Source organism: Paramormyrops kingsleyae, chromosome 3 (genome assembly GCF_048594095.1).
Source record: "Paramormyrops kingsleyae isolate MSU_618 chromosome 3, PKINGS_0.4, whole genome shotgun sequence".
Classification (NCBI taxonomy): Eukaryota; Metazoa; Chordata; class Actinopteri; order Osteoglossiformes; family Mormyridae; genus Paramormyrops; species Paramormyrops kingsleyae.
Genome location: NC_132799.1, coordinates 3,487,215 through 3,509,802, shown reverse-complemented (window position 1 = coordinate 3,509,802; position 22,588 = coordinate 3,487,215). Strand labels below are relative to the sequence as shown.

Sequence of the window (22,588 nt, the reverse complement as noted above, 5' to 3'; positions counted from 1 at the left end):
CTGTACAAAATGCTCTTTTATTGATGCCAAACATGTTTTATTTTACCATGTATATAGTTATTAAGATGTATTATTTTGATGGAATCAAAATAATACATATTTTAATATTAATATTAATACATATTTAAAATATTTTAATCATTTCAAGGCGCTCACCTTTACGTTTAAACTACATTACCCACAACCGCCTCACGTCTGGATTTCCTTAGTGACTTTGCTGGATACGGAATCAAACTTCCGTTTATTTTTGTTTAGAAGTATGTCAAAATTTGTATGCATATATTGCCGCATAGACACGCTGTGAGGGCCAGTTTACATGGAACATTAAGATGCTGAAGTAAGACCTACATAATTTTCTGAGTCCGGTTCATAACAAACAACTTATTTTTTATGTATGATATAATCACTAAATTACTATTGCTATTTCTTACTAGATTTGGTAACCGTGCACATTATAATGTTTTGCCTCTTATAAATCTACGTAATACAGCCTATTTTCTGGCTGTGATCTATCATAATACATTACTGTCGACAACTGAAACTGCTATTTTGTGTACTATTTTATTTAACTTTTTTTTTTCAGGGGAGGGGGAATCCTGACATCAGTTGAATCTTCTAGTGACAAAAACTTTTTAGACTCCGTGTATGAGTTCATAGAAAGCGAAAAGAAACACCTGCCATGCACCGAAGCTGATGAACAACGCTATATTATCTACAGTGCTGCGTTTGATATGGTACCAACCAAACCAGAATAGGCTGAACTAGACCTAAATAAGGTTACCACCTAATCCATGTCAGGGAGGACACTATGAGCTACTTCAGGTTCACAAACTACTGTAAAACTGAAAGGTCCCCGTGTTTGACTAAATAGTTCTTCTTGTGCTTTTACTGGTTTATTTCCTTGATTGAAAGACTCATCCAGCTGTTTTACATTAACATTAGTGACACATGCATGATTACAGGAGGCACACAACAAGAACTCAGCGCTTAAATGAAATCCAGGTCCTTTTAATTGAAATGGTAGTTTCCAAATCCTGCCCTAGCTGTGTCCTTCATGACATGGATGATCTGGTCACCCTAGACCTACAGAGCTCTGAGAGTATGATGAAGACAAATAAAGTTCACATTTTGTCGGAACAGATGTTAAAGGTAGGGTGACCAGATAATCCATGTCAGGGAGGACACTCTGAGCTAGGACAGGAATTGTAAATTGCCATTTCAATTAAAAGGACCTGAATTTCACTTTAGCACTGAGTTCTCGCTGTGTGCTAATTGGTCAGTCTCCTATAATCGTGCATGTGTCACTAATGCTATTATGAAACAACTGGATGAGTCTTTCAGTCAAGGAAATGAACCAGTCAAAGCACAAGAAGAACTGAACTAATTAGCCGAACACAGGAGCCTTTCAATTTGAAATTAGTTTGTAAAACCCGAAGTAGCTCAAAGTGTCCTCCCTGACATGGATTATCTGGTCACCCTAGTTAAAGGGGATTTCTACCTCTTTTATTGCAGGTAATTGAGCACACAACCGTGTATAAAATGGTGCTTGCTTCCATCAAGAGGGAATACGACCATTTCATTCAGGCCGTGAAAAGAAAGCACCATGATGCCCAGAGGGTCCAGGCAAGACTGAAATCCACTCTCTCTGAGCCGGTCTCTCTAATCAACCACCACAAGAGATCTGCCCAGCTCCAGGAGAGGTCTGCTGGCATTGCACCTCACTTAATAACAATAATATAATGATAATATAGCCAGACTACATCAAATGATCCTTTTGAAGTGGAAGCCATCTTCTTTAGCCTTGCAGGCATCTAGCAAACATTCACTGCCCTTTCACCACAGGATCACCGTAATCCTGAAGGACACATCTGAGCTGCGGACTGAAATCAGCAGACTGAGGACTCTGCAGACTGAGAGAACATCTCCCCAGGAGCATGTAAGGCCTTTTTTCCAGAATCCAGGTATGAAGGGTGATGCCATGATGCTTATTTTCATTTATGACTTGCATTTCATAAGCACTTTCTGTGGGGGAAGAATACACACTGAAGCTGAGGTAGTCAGGATATCATGTTTGACTTTAAATATTCCCAACCTGTCTTGTATCTTGTAATAGTGTTGCTTGCCATTCTGCAGGCTTGTCAAATTAGTGGTTTATTAGCCTGTATTTGTGACTAAATCCAAGGCAAGCAATAAGTCTGACTGCTAATCTGCAGATTCCTGGCTCAAAGTGCCTAACTAACCACAACTCTAGATGGAATAACGCTCTTTAGGTCTAACGGTGAAGGAGATGAGCCAGGGGCGCCTGAACAGGTGGGAGCAGAAGCGGCCAGAGCTGCCCAGCAGCAAGGCGAGTCCGCCGAGGTCCGAGCTGGACGGCAGGATGAGTGCAGAGACCCTGAGGGACCAGCTGCTCAGGGAGAACAAGAGACTAAGCTTTCGGTGAGAATACAGAGAATGTCCCCCACATGAGGGAGCAGAGCGCACGGGACAGGGTGCAGAGTAAACTCTGGCATGGAGGTGTACATTTCCTAGTCTAGTGGGCGGGTACAACACTGAGGGAAGCTTTAACCCATTTTGGCTCTGAGAAGCATTTTTTAATGATGCTCATATGCCCTCTAATGGTGACACATGAGATTGCACTATTTGGTTGCTATTAGCTTAATTTCTTGCTAACTTATGGACAGCCCAGGTGGGATGTTAAATGATACTGTTGTGTTGTCATTTATAATGATAGAGGAGGTAAAAGAACCCAACTAACTTAATTTCTCTGACTAGGAACAAACAGTTGAAGTTTATTAATGGCTCTCTACGGTCCTGGGAGAAATCGAGAAGAGCGCTCCCGTTGATGGAGTTCCTGTCCTCAGTCCTTTGGAAAACTTCAGAGCTCAAAGGTTGTGCCATTTCGTGGTGTCAGTGGAAAAAGTTTGTCATTTAGATCCTTCAGTTGGGCTTCCACCAACACTTGCTCTGGTTAGGCTTAACGCGCTATTTACTGAGATAGAAACCATCCTGACATTGTGGTGATCTTTATTGTATTTGCTTCATGTTATTTGTTTGATTAAACCCTTCATGGTATTTTAGAGGGTCTAAGCTATTGTTGACGAATGGGGAAAAATCTACTGTCTTCCAGGTCCGGATTCTGACACGGAAAGCATCATGTCAGTGCTCTGCATAGAAGATGGCAGTGCCTCTTGGCTGCTGAAGGAGTGTGTTGAGCAGTTTGTCTTCTCGCTGTCACTTTTGCTGTTGACTGATGTTGATCATGATGCTGCATAACGTTGTCTTCAATAATTCTGCAGGCTGCCCTGCGTGGTCAGCATTTCATAGCATGTGATAGGTCTTCGGATTGTGATATTCCTCCACATTGTGGCAATGCGATTGGCCCCTCAGATTCAACAGATTCAGAGAAGGTCTGTTCTCGGGTGACGATGAAGACATCCTTATCCCTGACGCCAGGTCCCCTCAAGAGCTGCCAAGGGACATGGAGACCATGGAGAGGATCAGCGGTGCATCACAGCCAGTCGAAAATGGTAGCGCTCATATGAATGTGCTTCATAAGGGGTCATAACAGGCTTCCGTGGCTATGCTTTTATAGAGCCATCCAACAACGAGCAGAAACATGTTGCCGTTTTATAATTAATGTAAACCGTAATTAACTGCAATGTTTTTTCTCTAAGGAAATTAGGTTGACTTGTTTAATTAGTAAATAGGATTTCAAGCATAACAGATTTTTAAAATTAAAATTTTAAAGAGGTTTCATTACAAACACACAGCTATCAGTTTTTAAATAATCATGCGCTATGTCTCTCCCAGCCAAAGGGGAATCGGTATTGCTCTTCATCCAGTCTTCGATGGCCTCAGTGCATGCTGGGATACGGCCGCCCAGCAAGCAGCTGTCTGTTGCGCTGGTGAAGTACGCCTTGCAGCACAGCTGCTTGGAGCTGGTCGCACACTGGGTCACACAGAAAAAGTGAGGGTCAGACGGTAGCCTGAGGCTGTTTGAAAGTGAACAGATCCTTTTAATCCTTAATGAGGACAGTAAATAATTAATAACATTTTGGGTGTTTGGGATGTTTTTGTGGTGCTTTCAGTTGGTCCCTCACGGAAACATGTTGTCACAGTGCGTCTGTGTGTGGTTTGTGCTCCTAACGCTTTTGTGACGCAGTGGTTTCTCACGCTTTATGGACTCGCAGGCTGACCTGCTCAGAGACTCTGGGGGATGTGATCTGCTCGTACCGGCATGCCAGCCCGCGGGTAGCCGACACCTGCCTGACCCTGGCACAGCTGGTGTACAGCGCCTGCAGAGCCCGCAGGAAGGCTGCAGCCTGTCTCTGCAGCAGGGGCATGACACACACTGCGCTAGCGATGGGCCAGCAGGACGGGGCATTCTCATTGGGTGAGGACTGTGCTGGTGCCCAATCAGGCACAGCCAGGCATGCCCCCCCCCCTCCCCTTCAGGCCCTGGATAGCCTTTGGTTCCAGGTGTTCCCAGCACCTTGGTTCGTCAGCCGGGCAAGAGAACACCCACAGAATATTTCCATGAAGGTGAAACCTGGCAGATGGGCCCTGGTTTCTGTAACTTTAAAAACATTCGAGCACAAATGTTCAATTTAGGTCTAAATTATCACAAAAAACCCTAATTTGGCTAATACAAATCAATTATGCGCAATTGATGTTTTTAATATAAGTAGTACCTTTAAATGCAATATTCAGATTTGACGTGTAAATTCAGGTTAAATGCCGCCTGAAAATGTAGAAGTGCTAAAGGCTTTCAGCAAATACCTTTTGTCCTTGATCTTTATGCTACCTGCTGCCCACTGTGGCAAGCAGCCAGGGAGGAGGTCCCCTCCCCCATCTGTACAGGAGGGGGTGATCGCCGGCAGGGGTCCCGCCATCTGCTCCTGACAGCAGGTGGCTGTCCGGTAGGCGTCAGGCTTACAGGTGGCTCCCTGGGGCCCGTCTGTGGGAGCCCAGCAGATTAAGGGCCTCGTGATGTCCTGTAGGGGTGTGATGGTACCACACCATTCGCAGATCAGCCACACCGGTGTGTGAGCACATTTCTGGCCCAATCCCCTTCTTCGGCTCGCAGCATGTGCTTAATTAAGCTAAGCGGGCTGCCCAACAAAACCCTGCCACCATATGTTTACAACAATATTTGACATATTTGTTCTCCAGAGACACATTATGGAGATGGAAGTGTAGCTCTGATTCAAATTCAAGTGCCCTCACCTCACCCAAAATGTTCCGAAATGGTTTCCAGTGGAATCGACCATGATTTAGTTTCTTCCCATTGATGTTTGAAACGGTGCTACTTCACGTGCCTGTGTGCCGACTGCTGTGTCTCTGAGCTGTTTCCCGTTTGCAGATGACTACTTGTACCTTCTGAAGCGCTGCCCCAGCTTGGCCCTGGTCCAGGGCTTGACCACGGAGGGCCATGGCCGACCGGCTGTCCTCTCCCTGGGTTTTGTCGCTGACACCCTCCTGGCCAGCGGCAGGGAGGAGCTCGCCTTCCAGCTGCTGGAGAGCATCCGCAGCAGGGCTCCAGGTGAGCAGACATGGGCAATCCCACCCAGCAGGGCTGAGAGTGAAGCCCATTCACTAAAGCAGCTGGTTTGCAGTTCTAACAGGCAGTTTTACAGCCGACACAGGGCATGAACATCGGGGTCCTCAGCCAGAAGGTGGTTATGTTATATAAGGTGTATTGGGGAAACACAAATGCAAAAAATATATGCAGTATAGTACTCGAAACCACAAAAGCATAAACTTAAGGTCCATATGAAGATGTTGGTTTAAGCAGGCCTTCTGGAGTTAGTGGATTTGGGCTTACCAGTGGTTTACAGTGACCCAGTAACAGCACAAACAGTGGAGAACAATATGAACTACAAACAGGACGTGTAAGTAATCCCCCCCCCGTCCCCCCCGTCAGCCCCGTCAGCCCCTTCCTTTTGAATATAACCCTTAAAGGTATATGCACCTTAACCGGGTTTAGAAAAAACCTATGACTGCCCCATGCCTGATCGGAAGGGTCATTGCACCCTGGGGCTTGACTGGTATCTACTCACATAGTCCCAGATGTCTCACATAGTGCAGCAGCAGATGGTGATTTTTAAAATGAGGGAAGCACGCTGTGGACAACTGGCAGTATGACCGAAAAAAGGTCTCTCTCTTATTTTAGTTGGCCAGGGACTTGAATGTATTGTCACCAAAGTGCATCTTCTGCTTGAAGAACATTGGCTACAGTGTTGCTTCAGGGCCTTGAGCTCAGCTTGATCATAGCTGGCTAACTAAGCAATGTAACTACCAAACTAGTCTTAGCCCTGACAATCAAACTCGAAACTCAATGATAATGGTTTTCTTTACAATATTCACAAATGCCAATGGCGAAAGATGACATGCGAAATGATGAAGCTTCGCTCTGGGTTTCCACAAAATGTTTCTGTTCACGTGCACGTGACAGAATGAATGAATGCTGTGAATCGGCGCCTGCGGGCGCTTGTGAACCTTGTCAGTCATCAGCATCAGTGTTACTGGTAGTTAATCCTCTCTTGTGCAGTTCAATTAGCAAGACAGATTACACTTTTAATAGCAAACAAAATGAATCGACATTGATACATTTCAGTTCATTTGGCAATTTTATGGGGGAAGGTGTGTGGTCTCAGAGCAATCACTCGTGGGGCCGCGTCACGCACGGAATCAGGTGGGTGAATAGACGGATATGCTCATTACGTTTCTGTCCAACTCCCTAAAGTGTAAAAATGATCTGGACAAAGGTGCATGCAGCAGCGCAGTGATGTCACTTCCTGTGAATGCGGGTGCTGTGACTGGTGGGGGTGGCTGAGTCACTCTCAGCTCTCTGCCAGGCTTGTAGCCTTACTGCAGCTTTTAACCCCCTGGTGCTGTGTAATCAGATTGCCCCCCCGGCTCTGCGGCCGGTTCTGCTGCAGGTTTCCTGCAGGAGGCCATCCTGGACGATGTTGGATGGACACCAGAGGGGTGGGGTGAGATTGCCAAGCACTGCAGAGAGCAGAACCGGTCCCGACTGGCCCAGGAGATCCTGACGGTCCTGACCTCTCAAGACGGCACTGTGCTGTTGTCACCAGATGCTGAGGGTGCCAGGCTGATGGAGCATGTATTCATGTGAAGGGATGGCCACTAGAGGGAGACATGGGGCCAAGACTCTGTTTGGAATCTGACGTAATGTAGTGGAGGGTGGGTGGGCTGGTTGGATGGGGGGCAGGGCATCACAGTTCCAGCAGACTGAATGGAACGCTCAGTGCTGTTCACCAGCTTATAATCCCCTGAACTGATGCGTCGGTCTATAAAGCACTTGCGACCAGTTAAACCAATGGCATCCCTTCGTTCTGTGCACCCAGCTTGCCATTGGTCCTCCCTCACGGATACACATCTCCCAACAACAGCTGCAGCTGGTAGGAGGATGAAGGTGGACTGGCAAGAAATCTCCAAAAATATAGCGGGTCCTTAGCTTTGAATGGAGAAGGAGGAGCAGGTATCTGTCAGCGTGAGCCCTTGGCCTGAATTATGTCACGCCTACAAGGCAGTTCTCTTGCTGGAAAAAAACTCCTGTAGCCTAACAAAGGAAAGCATTGTATAGTGTACAGGTTCTAGGTTTGAGTCCCAGGGATCTTGCATGAATTCTAACCCTCACTTTGGATAAAAGTGTAAGAGTTAAATGTAAAATAATGCATTGTTGTTATAATGCTGCCTCTTTTTTTCCAATTGAAATGTTTTTTCAAGCACATAAGAAACAAAGAGAGCATGATGCTTAAGCCCTTGTGCCTGGCCCGGCCCCGTAAACACGCCGGCGCCGAAGGCCACATTCTCAGTCTCGGCACGGCCCTCGCTGTCCCAGCCTCCCCTTTGAACGTCGGCAGTGTCCGGGGGCGGCAGTGAGAGGACAGTGGCCTCTGTTTCTGTGCTGAGTGCTGTTACACCAGCCCGACCTCACGGGTACAAAGGAGGGCCTGGGGACCGGGGACTGGGTCAGCCCCAGAGACAGAGGCTTCATTGTGGTCCCGACGGATGGGTGGGGGGGCAGCTTGATCTAATATCAGAATTCAGAGTCATTGCTGTGCCCTCTGTAGACAAACACAGTGTCACTATCAAACTCATAGTACACAAACTAACACAGCTTTTCTATATGGGAATTTAGATCATGTTGCTTAGTTGATCATTTTCAGACTTTACCCAGTTATACAACTGGATCACTGGAGTGAAATCGTAAGCAGATCGTCCTCCCTGAACTTGAACCAGAAGCATGCCTATGATGTCACTGTTGTCCCCCCCCCCCCAATGGTTACCCACCAATAGAAATCGAATCCCTTTGCACCTGATTTAACCCTGGATGACATCATCCTTTTAAAACAGGCTATTTTATTGATTCCCGTTGGATCAAACCAGTGATTGACGGCACGCGGTAATTCCACCCATACTTTGATGCATTGATACCTCGTTTGTCTTTCAGGTAGGTAGTTGTTTCAAGTTCGGACGAAAATAGTTTTAACCGGATATCTCAGGGATACTAAACAAACTGTTTCTTTGCTAAATCCCAGCTAGAGAAAGGCAGTATTCACAGGTGACATCACTGGCCATTTGATATGAAAGCGTTCTCCATGCAATGACAAATCAGGGTAATCGGTACTGTCATGAAGTTGTGGATTCATTAATGTTCATGTCAAACAGGAGACGAAGATGGACAACTGATCAGAGTAACGTGATTAGGGTAACACCCTGATTTTGCTGAGCTGCTGTACATGTTAATGGACTTTATACTGAACTAGACCCAAAGTCATTTTTACTGATTGTATCTGTTTACCTGCCTCTTGATTTGTGTAAAACAAATCATTTGATGCTGCATCATGGTGGTGCAGCAGGTGCTGTGTATCCCAGCGTTTGGGGTCTGTGAGGAACACCACTCTGAAGTGATTTCTCACCTGGGGATTTCGGGATTGGGATGTCGGAATGAGGAGCAGTGCAGCCATGCCTGTGTGCTCACAGGACCGCTGAGCTCACAGGGCCGCTGAGCTCACAGGACCGCTGAGCTCACAGGGCCGCTGAGCTGTGCACTGCGCTGGCAAACCTTGACCCAGGGCCAACAAAACAGACTTCAAGCTCAGTTATCAGATTTTTTGCAAGAGAACTGATCTCTAGCTGGTTTCCAACAGGACCCCTCCCTCTGTTCCCGCATACTCTGATATCTTTATTATGGGATGTGTCATCCAGGCGTAAATGCCGTTGGAATCGTACTACAGGTATATGAGTATACAGCTGAATAAGGGAATGGTGTGTGACTCCTTCAGGTGTATCTGATTTAATGGCCTCTGCACCGCAGTCTGAAGCTTCTGTGTTCGAAAAGACTGGTGGCATCAAGACAGCGCTGCAGGGAGTCGGTGGCGTGTGTGTGTGTGTGTGTGTGTGTGTGTGAGAGAGAGAGCGGGTTTACCTATCCTTATGGGGACACAATGTCCCCATAACGTGATAAATATCCGGTTTTTTTCCCTTATGGGGGCCGGTTTCATCGTTAGCATTTTTCCCATTGAAATGAATGAATAGTCCCCACAAGGATATGTTCACCCTACGTGTGTGTGTGTGTGTGTGTGGATTAGGGACCAAATGGCCCCCATAATGCAATAAATGATAATAACCTGTTATTTTTACATTGTAAACCATGTAAAAAAACAAACCATTTTTCAGGTCTCCACAATCAAAAAATGAAAAGTGCCAAAAGTCTTGTGTTATGTTTGGTTGCTTATGGCTGAGGTTAGGGCTGGGTAGGGGTTAGGGTTGACATGTTGGGATTAGAGTTTTCCCCATAAAAATGAATGGAGAGTCCCCACAAAGATATAATTACAAACCTGTATGTGAGTGCATGGGTGTGCGTGCAGACGGTAGCCATGGAGCCGGGGGGGGATGGGGGGGGATGGGGGGGGTCCAATGGGATGTAAAAGCTGTGCCAGCAGAAAAATGGGGAGGGAGAGAGGGAAAATGATATAAAAACAGAATAATAGTGGGAGAGCCTGTTATATCAGCGTCTCCAAATCCTCATCGGCCCTGCTGACTATCATCCCCTCCCTGCAATGGGGGGGGCAGTGTGGAGCAGAGCTGGGACTGTGTGTGTGTGTGTGTGTGTGTGTGTGTGGGTCCCTCTGATGGCAGTGCGCAGCTGCAGGGATAGATCAACACGGGGGTGGTGGTGGTGGGGGGGGGGGCTGCGCTGGGCAGAGACACGCAGTCCTGTCTGGTACGACAACAATACCCCCGGGGGGGGGGGGGGGAGGGTGATTATTATCGCAGCTCCTGCAGCTCGTGTCAGCTCCATCCTACTCCACAGCCACAGTCCATCGATATGATTTTATCAGGGATCACATGACTGTGTATTTTGTGAGAAACCCGCCGGCCCTGTGGGCTTCTGTTTGACCTTTGGGTCCGAGTCCCATCTGTGGGCGACAGGACTCCACGTTTCACATGTGGGAACTTTGACTCGAGGGGTGTTTTTATACGCTGAGGAGCGCATTAAGACATGCGTCACCTAGAATGTTCCAGAAGCGAGGGCAGCCGCTGCACCTATTCCAGGACAAATGAATGTCCCTCTAATATGAGAAGCAGCACAAGATTTTTTGAATATCTGTCTTTAATGCCCTGAGCCTCATTCTAGAAGATTCTGTAAAAATTCAGATGTTTGTGTTATGCTTTAAATTTGGACTGAGTATTCAGGGATGTGATGGAGGCTGTTTGTTATCTGAAGCATAACAAGCATGAGGTGATGATGCTTCTCCATGAGCCCAGCAAGGCTGTTTGAAAGGTTTTCCTGTGTTCTGCCCTGTTATGTTTCCTCTTTTAGCAGATGTGCTAATTACCTTCATTCCGTTTGTTCGAAGTGTCTCCCCAACCTGGACGTGTGTCACCCATCATGCTGTTCTCACGGCCCCCAGTCACATCCTTGGGGGGGGGGGGCGTCTGTGCGGGGAATCGGATTCCTTATCAGGTGGTCGGGCTGATTTGCCTGCCGTCCATCTGATAGCAGTTGCTGCTCTGAAGCCAGCCTCATGGCCCCCTGTTTATGTTTGTCACACCTTGTACTGGAATATGGTGGCTATTAAATTTGCCTGCTCGCATTTGAATATTGCAGACAGATTCTTACCAACTCCTGTTCTGTTTGACCGTCTATTATTTACGCATTTCGGCCATTATTATTTTGCAGTAAGCCTGTCAGATGTCTGTGCCTATATTTACTCTGTGCCTGCTGTCTTTTTTAACTATAATAACGGATATTTTTGCAGTTACTGGCATAATCGTATTAACAGAAGTTAGCATTGTGGCTGCCAGCCCCCACCTCCTCCACACACAGAACTGCTGTCACTGCCCCCCCCCCAGCAGGCCCTACTGCTCCCAGCTAAACAGCAGGATAAATAAATGCCATTTACGATGAAGTCCCACAGCACTTGCTGCCTGTGTGTTGTCGCTTTGCGGCTCTGACGAGGTTCGTGTCCGAGCTTGTTGACGCCGACGGCTTCACTTGCCAGCCGCCTGTCATCCTGTGGAGCGATGTGACCGTCTATCAGTGTTTTGCGGTTTCTCTCATCTGAGCGCCGAGCCCTTTTCTGGTCTCCAGCAGCTCCTGTTTTGGGCCACATTCCCTCCTCGCTGATGGATCTGTTGCTGTTTCTGTATTCCGGAACGGCAAACCCACTTGCGTGCCTCGCATTTGGCCCCAGTGCAGGATTGCAGCAGGTTCTCTTGCGCCTCTGCTGCTTGCTGCAGTGCCGCTTTCCCCCCCCCCCCGGTTTTATAATTCCTCTGGCTAAGGCAGCGCTGCCCCCATTTCTCTGCAGGACACTCTGCCTCCTCTCCGTCTCCTCGCTGCCACCTAGTGCACCTCGTAGGGCGCTAACTGATCACCAGTCTCTTATAGGAAACATCCTCCATTTAGATGTGATGTGGATGATAATCGCCACCCAGCATCCTTGGGGACTTGCAATAGGCTGTTGGGTTTGTGGATAAAGAAAAAACACTTCAAAGAGGGTTTTACATGAATCATGTCTTTTTTAGGCCTTTCAATACATAGCAAGTGATACATGCACCCGATTTGCATATCTAAAGTACGTTATCTTGTGAGGCAGAAATTGTCCTAATTAGACGCGGATTTATCCGCCAACCTGCCATTACCCAAGAGCGTCCTCTCCCTGTCGAATCTGTGCGGTGTGTTTAGCGGACATCCAGCAATCTGCTCTAAGTCGAGCTGTCCTGGTGCCGCTTTCTGGGGTATTCAGTGTGCCCCATTCCCCCGTTATGATCCCACTTCCCGACACCCTGTGGGTATTCGGTGTTTTTTGGTAGCTTTTCCAGGCCTGTTTCTTGTTCTGGGATGTACCCCTCCAGCACCAGCCTCTCACACTGCGACATCTCAGTTGGGCCACATCAGTAGCTGTTACCATGTTCAAAGGTTGAATGAGGACAAACAAAACAGCTCTGGAATCTCTGCCTCTCGGATGGCGGATGCGTCCTGTGCTGGGGGGTTTGGTAGCGGAGGCAGGGGCTGGGGCTGTGCCTATCCTGTGCCGAGTGGCCGGCTAAGGGGCAGGGGCTGGGGCTGTGCCTATCCTGTGCCGAGTGGCCGGCTAAGGGGCAGGGGCTGGGGCTGTGCTTATCCTGTGCCGAGTGGCCGGCTAAGGGGCAGGGGCTGGGGCTGTGCCTATCCTGTGCCGAGTGGCCGGCTAAGGGGCAGGGGCTGGGGCTGTGCCTATCCTGTGCCGAGTGGCCGGCTAAGGGGCAGGGGCTGTGGCTGTGCCTATCCTGCGCCTTGTGGCCGGCTAAGGGGCAGGGGCTGTGGCTGTGCCTATCCTGCGCCTTGTGGCCGGCTAAGGGGCAGGGGCTGTGGCTGTGCCTATCCTGCGCCGTGTGGCCGGCTAAGGGGCAGGGGCTGTGGCTGTGCCTATCCTGCGCCGTGTGGCCGGCTAAGGGGCAGGGGCTGTGGCTGTGCCTATCCTGCGCCGAGTGGCCGGCTAAGGGGCTGTGGCTGTGGCTGTGCCTATCCTGTGCCGTGTGGCCGGCTAAGGGGCAGGGGCTGTGGCTGTGCCTATCGTGCGCCGAGTGGCCGGCTAAGGGGCAGGGGCTGTGGCTGTGCCTATCCTGCGCCGAGTGGCCGGCTAAGGGGCAGGGGCTGTGGCTGTGCCTATCCTGTGCCGTGTGGCCGGCTAAGGGGCAGGGGCTGTGGCTGTGCCTATCGTGCGCCGAGTGGCCGGCTAAGGGGCAGGGGCTGTGGCTGTGCCTATCCTGCGCCGTGTGGCCGGCTAAGGGGCAGGGGCTGTGGCTGTGCCTATCCCATGCTTAGTGATGTGGGGAATTCCGAATCTGCCAGCTGGAATTCAGGCACTAGTGTTGTTGTGACAATCGCTGCACGATCAAAACAAGCAGGTGGTGTCTATTTGCAACTGGTTTTTATTATGCACAAAGAGATACTTATTAACTATGCAAGTGTGCTTGTGTGAATACATGAGAAGACGTGCGGTTCATTAGCTGCACACACACGATCTCACGAGTCACACCCTAGGTGTCACAGACTGCACGTTTTTCGTTCACAACAGTCCAAACAGACCACAGATTTCTCTGCCAAACTTTCAAGTGCCAAAGGGGGTGGATACATCTATAACAAGAACCACATCATAAATTTGCATAATAGTGACCTCAACCAGTTACATACAGTCTGATAATAAAGCAACACAGTGATTGGATGGTTACGCTGGGATTGTCTGCAGCTGGGGCCTTCCTGCAGTTTCACTGGAATTAATTAATCTTTACTTTCTCATATGGATTTGAAAACATTCAACTGGAGATGTCTGCAAATTATTATTTGTGGTTTTAAAATTGTGCTTGTGTATCAATTTTTTTTTTCTGTTGAAAGAACTTATTTGATGGGTTGATTGTGAGAATGGTGGTAATTATCAGAGCGACATACATGCCTGTTGGGAAAGTGCGGCACCCCCTACAGGATGGTCCGTGTCAGGCACTCTGATGAGTCATTGCTGAGCTTTGGGTCCAAGTCGCTTGGCTGAGCCTGTCGTTTTGCAGCGGGTCTCCATGTTTGGGAGATCTGACTCGAAGGGCGTTTTTGTATGTGGAGCAGCGTCCTGCACGATCTCTGTTTTTAAATGTCTTCCTCTGTGGCATTAATTAATCAAATTAAATGTCAGCAGAAAGTGTGACGTGGATCGATGTCTTGCACCTACCAAGGTGCTGTGGTGAGGCCTTAATACCACAATGGCGGCCCTTTCATCAGCATTGAATCCAGCACAAAACGATGTGGGAGAGGATCTCGCCACAGGGTGGCCGCTGCAGGCTGGCAGAGACTCCTTCATCTTGCCGTGGTCGGATCAGCCTTGTGATTCCACTGAGGCCGAGTGCCATCCCCCCACCCCGCCCCGCCCCCTCTGCATCCCTCCCCCCCATGACTTGCAGATTTCTCCCTCCTCTTCCTGCGGCTAGCAAGCGATTCCCTTTCCCTTGCCTTGATGTTCCTCCCCGAGCAGAAGGGAGCGATCGTCAACGCTGTCGCTGGCTGACACCAGCTGGCTTTGGCTCCGTGCTCTCAGATAACCTTCAGACGCCGGTAGAAGTGTTGGGGGGGGGACACCTGATCCGCATGCTCATCACTTACTGAATTTTGTCGTGAAAAGCACCTCCCCCATCATCAAGCTGATTAAGGGCTCTTTTTTTTTGGTGGTGTTCGCGAAGTGGGGGTGGGGGTGCAAACGTGGCAGTTGCCAGGAATTGTGGGTAGGCTGCATCTCTCTGATGATAAGTGATATAGCACAGACTAAGTGTCCTCTCATTGGTGGGAGATCTCCTGTGTCTCGCGGGCCTTCGAACCCGTGTCTGCTTCATAAGAGCAGCCGTTTGCAGCTTTATCTCTCTGCTTTGTCTTCGATCTTACTAGCTTTTGCCTCAGTAGATAAAATCATGAATTCCTGCTTAATCAGACTGGAGGTTTCATCAGCACAGTAATATGTGGATGCATGTAATGTTAGCAACTGAATCAAGAGCAAAGGTTTGAAAAGGTAAAAAAAAATGCTAAAAATAGAAATATATTATAGAAAGCCGCATGCAATATGATGCATGGTTACAGATATGGGCCTGTAAACTTAGGGTGAGACCCTGCTGTTGTAGCTGTATGATATTCAGGTGTATAAACGGGTAAATTTGCTGCTTCTTGTAGAAACGTCAGCTTAGGAACTCAATGAAGTGAGTAAAGTCTGGAACACAGCATATTAAGACCGGGGAGAAGAACCTTGCATGCAGAGCGTGTTCAGTTCCCTTCCCCTCCGGTTCTGATCTGAAACACAGAGCCTCCACACGCCGCCGTTTCATTAATTAGTACGTTCTGCCGCTGAATGTCATCGGACCGGTGCAGGGGTGCAGAAAGACGACACCGCCTGTGTCGCTCCTCCCGGGCCAAAGTGGATTAGAACCCGACCCTGTTGTTCTGTAGATCCAAGCACAGATAATATATACTTAAGGTACAACCATTCCATGTAGACAGGGAGGCCCTTCCCTGGTAATAACTCTGTGTTAGTGTATTATGAAGGGGATGTGTACCAGGCACTTAATCAGGACCTAGTTCTAAATGTCAGGCCTGTCATACGGGGGAGTCTGGGGGGGGGGGGAATAAGAGCCCCCCCCAAACATTGCACTGGCACTGGCAGTCCCAGGCATTGTTACCTGCCTCATCGAAAAAGAGGCTTTGAGGTCCTGCAAGCAGTGTGTGTGCCCCCCCCAACACAAGGATCAGCCAGAATGGCACCGATTCGAGGCCTTCTCCTACCTAGCCGCCATGCAGCTGCCCCAGTGGTAATAATGGTGCTCCTTAAATGGCAACGCAGCCCGCATCTGGCTGACTGCTAACCGATCGCTGCTCTAGACGTGTTTCATGAATCGATGTCTGACTTCCCCACGCTCCCTCATCATGTCGGCCACCGTGGGCCGCCAGAAAAGGCAAACAGGGCCCACAAAACACGTGACACCGGTCCTTTCTCATTTCTGGTTTGTCACTTAATGCGCCGCTGGTGTTATGAGAGCGTCTGTCATGAGATGCACAGGCTGCCCTGAGCTTTCCTCCTCGGGAAAAATGGAACTGTGAGTTAAATCAGCATGATGTCCTCCGAGGGCCTGCAGATAAGTCCATCCACCCCCCGCCCTGGACGACGTTAACTGACAGGGTTTTGCTTAATTCATCACGGTTTGTTAAAATATTGGCAGACTTTCAGTTACAGACCACTGATCTCAGTGCTGCCATCCAGCAGTGCTGTATCTGAAACTAAACACAATGTTTTTATACACGGCATAATCCCAGCAATTTGTGGACATGCCTAGTGCGGTATAGTAGGGAGCGATTAAATATTAATGTAATTAGCTGGTACTATGGAGGAACTCATGGGTTGTGTTGCAGACTTCAGTAGGTAAGGCCTCCACTCCTGGAGGTGGACAGCCTGGCCTTGGTGGGCTCTGGGCTCGCTGACCTTGGCTAGAGAGTCAGCTCTAGGCTGAGATCTCAAGGTCACCACGATGGCCCAGTTCCTCTGGGCGGATATGCATGGTCATCCCCGTCAGAGTCTGACCGCTGAACCGGCTCTGTGCAGGGCTTAAAAACGCCCACGATTAATGGGCGTTGTAACAGTTCTGGAGGGGACATGGGGTTGTCTTGTGCAAAGGCTAATTAGTAGCCTGGCATGTTGAACAGAGATTGGCATTCAGAGTGTCAAAGTCATTTTATTGTCATCTCCACATTATACAAGTATACAGAGAGTCAAAATGGCAAAGCTCAAGGACCACAGTGTAAACATAAATGGAGTGCAATAAAAAACTAAACAAGAAAATGTGCAAAGGACAGGATAGTGCAATTTAAGAAAAAGTACACTGTGCAATATACAATAATGTGCAATATACAGTGATTTGCAACACACGACGATGTGCAATATACAATAATGTGCAATATACAGTGATGTGCGACACGTGATGATGTGCAATATACAGTAATGTGCAATATACAGTGATGTGTAATATTGTTACAATGATATATATGCTTACATGTATGTAAAAGCTGGCTTAAGTAAGTTCAGTATATGAGGGATCAGGAGGCATTATCTATGTTGTTGTGGGTTATTATTATTATAATAATAATAATAATAATAATAATAATAATTATTATTATTATTATAGGTGCTGGCAAGCTGATCTCACAGGCCAGGGGACACCCGAGGACCGGGTTGGGGAACACTGAGCTAGACCACTCAGCACCCCCTAGCCGGGGCAGGAGGCTCCACTGGGCTGGAGTCCTGCTTCAGTCCCACGGAGGGGTGACATCATGGATGTGATGCATGAACTGCACCATCGTGGGCACAGCTTTCAATCTGCCACCCACACAGGCTGGCGTTGAGAGCCGTCTGATCGATGGACTTTGGCTTTGTGTGTCCATGGCTCTCACCTTGCTCTTAGCAAACAGCCCCACTCATTTCTCAATAATGTTAGTGCCGGGGGGGGGCAGCTGTGTGACCTTGGACCCCCAGAGGTTTTCTTTCTCCCCACTTGGGAGTTTTTGGTTCCTCTCCTCCGTTGTCACCTGGCTTCCTTTCTTTCATTTCTTTGTCTTCCTTTTTCCCTGTTTTTGAATTATTCTGTATAAATGAGGCAGGAATGTATCACACCACACCCATGTAAAGTGCCTTGGGGCGCCTCTGTTGTTAATGGGGCTATATATGAATAAATTGAACTGAATTAAACTGGGACTGAGAACTTCATCCCATGAGCATCACTGAGAGCCAGTCTTCTGAACAAACCCTGAACAGGGTCCACAGGGCAAAATATCTGTTTGTCAAATTAATATTGCATAAATATAAATGATGTGTCCCTAGAGAAAAGCTTCCTCAGATAATTGTTCCTCACTGAAAAAACAAATGACTTTCTGAGCTGCTCAGTCAGTATGTAAACCATGCTGACAGACAGATGTTTGTCTACACAGATGTATGCAGCCCTGGATCTGCCTTTGAATGACTTATTAGGTTCTTTGTTAAAAGTTGTTGTTTTGCTGTGTAGTTACAGTGTGGCTCCTGTAACAATATCGCTTGTGCTTGTACCTGGGCATTTATTGGAAGCACAGCCTAATTGCATGGACGCCTAGCTGACTCCATTCTGTTCAGTTGTTCTATAGTACTTTTTAAAGTAGGAGTTTTCAAGTTCTGAGAAATTTTCAAGTTAATAGATTGCGATGTGTGATTCTAATAATAATGAACGATATATAGCATATACAGTTTTTCCTTCCGACAATCCATGCATATTGACACAGAACACCGATATCTCTGTGCATTTCGACCAATCAGATGGGGGTGACGCAATGGTCCATGTCAGCGGGGTCGTGACTTGGGCACAACTTGCACACTTCACGATGGAAATAGTTTGCAGTACGACTCGGTTCTTGGTGGCAGTGGAAAAGCACCATTTGACAGCATGAATGTTTGCAATGTGCTACTTGCCTTGCTTGCACGTCGCTTTGGGACATTACTAAATATGTAAATGTAATGTGATGAATGGCAGGCATATGGTTTGACCAGTGTGCGTATTACGGAGCTCCAAAGCAAATTACCTTGTTCAGGCTGCTCCCGATATCTCAGTGTTGGCATCTGTGCTCTCGCTTGTTTGTTTGCTTCAGCGTAGCCAGAGCACGTCCGAGACGATGATTCCACATAAAGGTTGGCGGCAAACCTCCGCATTTCCCAGGCAAACTGGCACTACCACATCGGGTATAGTCATCTCACAGTGAGCGTCTTGTCAATATAAACCTTTAACCTTACTTCAGACTGCAGAATCGCAGTCACCGTTTTGCATAATACCGCCTGTTCACAGGAAACTGCTGCGCAAGCCTGTGGGTGAGACCCCCCCCCGTGCCAGATGGCGAGACCTGTCCTCCTTTCAGTGCTGCAGGTTATTGATCGGCACCCCTGAGCCCCCCTGGCAGCTCTGGAGACTCCCCTTCCCCCACCAGCAAGAGGAGCCATTCCGCACATGCCGGCCGATGGCTCGTGACCCGAGGAGTGTGACTCGTCTCTCGGCTGTGGCACTGGGGCACTAATTTTCCTCTTGTGTCATCAGTCACTGGGCTTTCGAGCTTGCTGGGTGACACTTAAATCAGCATTTAGAAAGTCATGTAATCACCCTCCGGTTTTCCAATCCTTTTGGTCTTCAGTGACTAGGGATTAGTATTTGTTTTCATTTTTATTTTTACCCCTCAGATTTTTTATTTTTTTATTTTTTACCATTCTTAGAATTAAAAGCCACAGAAGGAACCGACAATAAAAATAAGTCATGATGACAGAGACTAATTCCACTAGACTCAGCTGACACTTTGGCTGCTGATCTCTTCATGTGCTACTTTTACACGGTATTCCCGTCCCAGGCGGGACAGCAACTTCTCTCTGTGTATCACCCGGACACCCGTCCTGCTGCTGTTATGGCAACCGTCGCGTAGCAACTGATCTATGCACTATGGCATTGATTTTTATTCATATAGCATGTTATGGCCTGTGCCTTCACTGTAGGCATACATGTGCATGTCTCCAGTTCTGAAGTCAACAGCGTCCAGGCATTCCTTGTGCGCAGAAGAGGGACTGGGGACCAGGAGGGAAGCAAGCACATATACTCAGCCTGGGATTAGGAGCCGCGTCACATGGGAGCTGCAGCTCTCTTCCTATTGGTGTTGCTCAGAAAGGTGTGACCTGATGGCAGCCTGGGTAACGAATCAGAAGTCAGTAAAGTCACCAAATAGGAACAACAACAGCATCTTACATTAACAGACACAAGCCTTTTATTTTAAAGTGAGAATGTCACATATGAGAACGGCAGCGTACGCTATTTCTAAACGCAGAATTGCACATGATACCTGGTAAACAGTCACGTGCTAAGAAAAGCGCTGTGTTTTTAAGCTGCGATTTATAGAACATTTGGCCGGTTTTTGCCGCATGACGTGACTCGAGGCTGAATGCAGAATCCCTTTTCCTCCACTTTCATCAGCTGGGAATTACACTCATTACATGCCTCACACTCTAAAGCAAAAAAATAATTTCCATTCTGACGCAATCCAAAGAAAAAGTGATGCTTCCCGGACTTCTTGCTGCGGGATGTTCCCTCTCCCGCCCCCTCCTCCAGTTCCAGCTTGCAATTACATTGTCGAAAGCTCTGAAATGAATGAACAATCGATGTGAAAACGCTCCCATTGTGCCCCGGGTCCATGTCCGTGCCCGTGCCTCCCTTAAATTAATCTCCATTCTTCATAGGAACCTAAGCTTTGTCATTTGAGGGAAAAAAAATTGACAGGAACTGAGAGTCTAATAGGGAATGATGATCAGCCAGGGCTGAATGATGCTGTTCTCTCTTACTGGACAATCCTTCTGAGGTACAAAATAACTGATGATCTAACTATGAAATCCAGCGTTTGATGACTGCTTTCTGCTTTGAATCGATTAGAAACGTCATGCTAAATGGACACATAGTTACTGACTGAATTGTATACCGACACCTAAGGATTAACTGGGTGCAACAATGTGACTGAATGTAACTGACCATTCTCCCAAAACATTTAAAGATAAGTGGGAACCCTGTCAGGCTTGAAGTCAGCAATTGGTGAGATATGAGGCTTTTACATGAACCGGCGAGCCAAGGCACTGACAGACTGATCATCACGATGTGCCACAGGACTGGTTACTGCGTGTAAGTGGCTGGTAAGTGAGACCAGGCTACCAAAGTGTGCATTAAAATCAATGCCATGGAAACCATACTGGTAAATATGAAAAATGCTAAAGAGTGAATGCAGGTTCCCTGCTCCGGCAATCCAAAATCCCCCGAAATACTTTACCCATTTCCTCTTTCCGGATAGAGACCGCCTGATACCGTGCCGGCAGCCGCAGCGGTAACCTGAGGCCGTCTCTGTTCAGCCAGCCAAGACGGCTTCGGAAGAAATTTTCAATCCAAGCACTTTGTAGGGGAACCTTTATGCACAAACCAGTAACGAGGAAGACGGAGGAGGTTACGCCACAGCAAGGAAAGGATTAGTAACCCACACATGTAAAACGAACATTGTATCATGAAATGTAGTATTGCAGAATTTAAATGCTTACATCCAAGAACATATAGGCCTCCATGTATTAACTGTTTTTCTATGCACATTTTTGTAGGGATCTCTGGTCCTGGATAAGCACAGGACAGCATCAAATTTGGCATTCATGAGAAATAACCACAGAGAGCTTCAATAAAACAGGAGCACGTGTAGACAGACAGCACACTTAAATGTGTATTTCCAGCTAGCAGTCATACCGTACCTTATTATTTGCAAGACAACACCATTGGCAGGGGAGTTGAAGAGACTTTGATATTGCTGTGGTTTTGTGTGGACGAATGAAGCCAAATTAAATATGTGTGCTTGTGTGCAGAGCACTGGGACAACTATGCTGCTCTTCGTAGAAATAAATTTAATTGGAATTAAATAAAAACAACTCACAAAGCATAGTCTATTAAAAATATTTGGTAACACTTGAGGGAGCACAAACAATGCAAAACTATACTCTTAATGTATTAATCACCAAGAAACTAAATGTCAGTTATGTACTGATCTAATGTTCATTAATCAATAATAACGATTCATGTACTTCAAGCGGTTACTATTTGTACTTGAGTAGTAATTGAGTTAATAAGTAACTTATCCCCTCTCGTGTAATCTGTTACTAAATATCTTAATGATACCTTACAAAGTATTTTTACTACGTTTGTATAGAACAATGTAGCTTCTTCCAGGAGTGCAAGTTAATCTAAGTTCAGCGGGTCGAAAGTTTAATTTGCAACACATGAGTTACTAAGTCATGACATTTAGATAAAAATAAAGAAGCGATGAGAAGTGATGCGATTATGAAACTTTAACATGTACAAACATACACTTTGTACAGTCTTCTGCCGATATATTTCCTACCCGTAGTATAGAATTTGTCGCTCGTTCACTTTTTAATGCTTGATCGAACTCGCTTTCTTTGATAATCATTTAATTATTCAGATATGGACACTTTGACGGAAAGTTTCAAATAATCTTAAGGGCGTGTCAGCAGCTCGACCTTTGCCCCAGTTCTTAATTTATAAGACAGTTGAGCTAAATAGTAAGACATCCAAAAAAGAAGGCTCAGTATTACCTTTTATCATTAGAACTTTGGTGTACAATTAACTAGTAAATATTTTCATCCGATCTGTGTACCTTGTTTTGCTATTGAACTAGGATGACACTTTCACATTATTACAAAGATAGGGGCACCCCATCAAACAATCCTCACGCGTGATACCCATCGAGCAAATCTCATTTAGCATATGGGGATAAGAGTCATAGTCACTGTGTCGTCGTTTTATCCGCTGTTGCACACAATTCCACTTATCTGCTGCTCCAGAAAGGCGACACAACCTGCGCTTCGCCCAAGAGACAAGAGGGGCGCGGCGCTCACGCCAGACGTGCTCATGCCTCCCTAAATGGGCGGGGCGGGTCTGTGAGAGA

At 47.3% G+C, this 22,588-nt stretch overlaps 1 protein-coding gene and 1 long non-coding RNA gene across 11 annotated transcripts; one reads left to right on the top strand and one right to left on the bottom strand.

Moving 5' to 3' along the window:
* The first annotated feature begins 196 nt into the window (after positions 1-196).
* On the top strand, positions 197-17,786 carry LOC111852331 (clathrin heavy chain linker domain-containing protein 1). 6 transcript variants are annotated; one of them, XM_023828148.2, is made up of 14 exons: positions 197-337; positions 584-734; positions 1,513-1,700; positions 1,843-1,961; positions 2,271-2,439; positions 2,776-2,891; positions 3,131-3,206; positions 3,391-3,530; positions 3,814-3,970; positions 4,194-4,396; positions 5,366-5,545; positions 6,945-6,998; positions 7,374-7,507; positions 17,230-17,362. In XM_023828148.2, exons 1-13 carry the CDS (start codon positions 330-332, stop codon positions 7,481-7,483), a joined length of 1,671 nt encoding a protein of 556 aa, XP_023683916.2. In that variant the 5' UTR covers positions 197-329; the 3' UTR covers positions 7,484-7,507; positions 17,230-17,362. The 6 variants fall into 6 exon arrangements, 5 of the variants coding, with proteins under 5 accessions (XP_023683916.2, XP_023683915.2, XP_023683917.2 ...); XR_011989447.1 differs by having other exon boundaries at positions 6,945-8,482; positions 17,230-17,312; XM_023828147.2 differs by lacking the exon at positions 17,230-17,362 and having other exon boundaries at positions 7,374-9,745.
* Positions 17,787-19,844: 2,058 nt separating this feature from the next.
* LOC111852344 (uncharacterized) lies at positions 19,845-22,578 on the bottom strand. Of its 5 annotated transcripts, XR_002840211.2 has the most exons (4): positions 21,378-22,578; positions 21,177-21,245; positions 20,915-21,047; positions 19,845-20,238 (listed from the first exon to the last, which is right to left on the bottom strand). It is a non-coding gene; the product is annotated as an uncharacterized lncRNA (long non-coding RNA). The 5 variants fall into 5 exon arrangements; XR_002840209.2 differs by having other exon boundaries at positions 21,177-22,578; XR_002840210.2 differs by having other exon boundaries at positions 20,915-21,245.
* Positions 22,579-22,588: the final 10 nt, after the last annotated feature.

Coding starts and splice junctions, on each gene's coding strand:
- LOC111852331 (XM_023828146.2), top strand. Junction 735..1,512: donor ACAGTGCTGCGTTTGATATG/GTACCAACCAAA, acceptor CTTTTATTGCAG/GTAATTGAGCACACAACCGT. Junction 1,701..1,842: donor TCTGCCCAGCTCCAGGAGAG/GTCTGCTGGCAT, acceptor CTTTCACCACAG/GATCACCGTAATCCTGAAGG.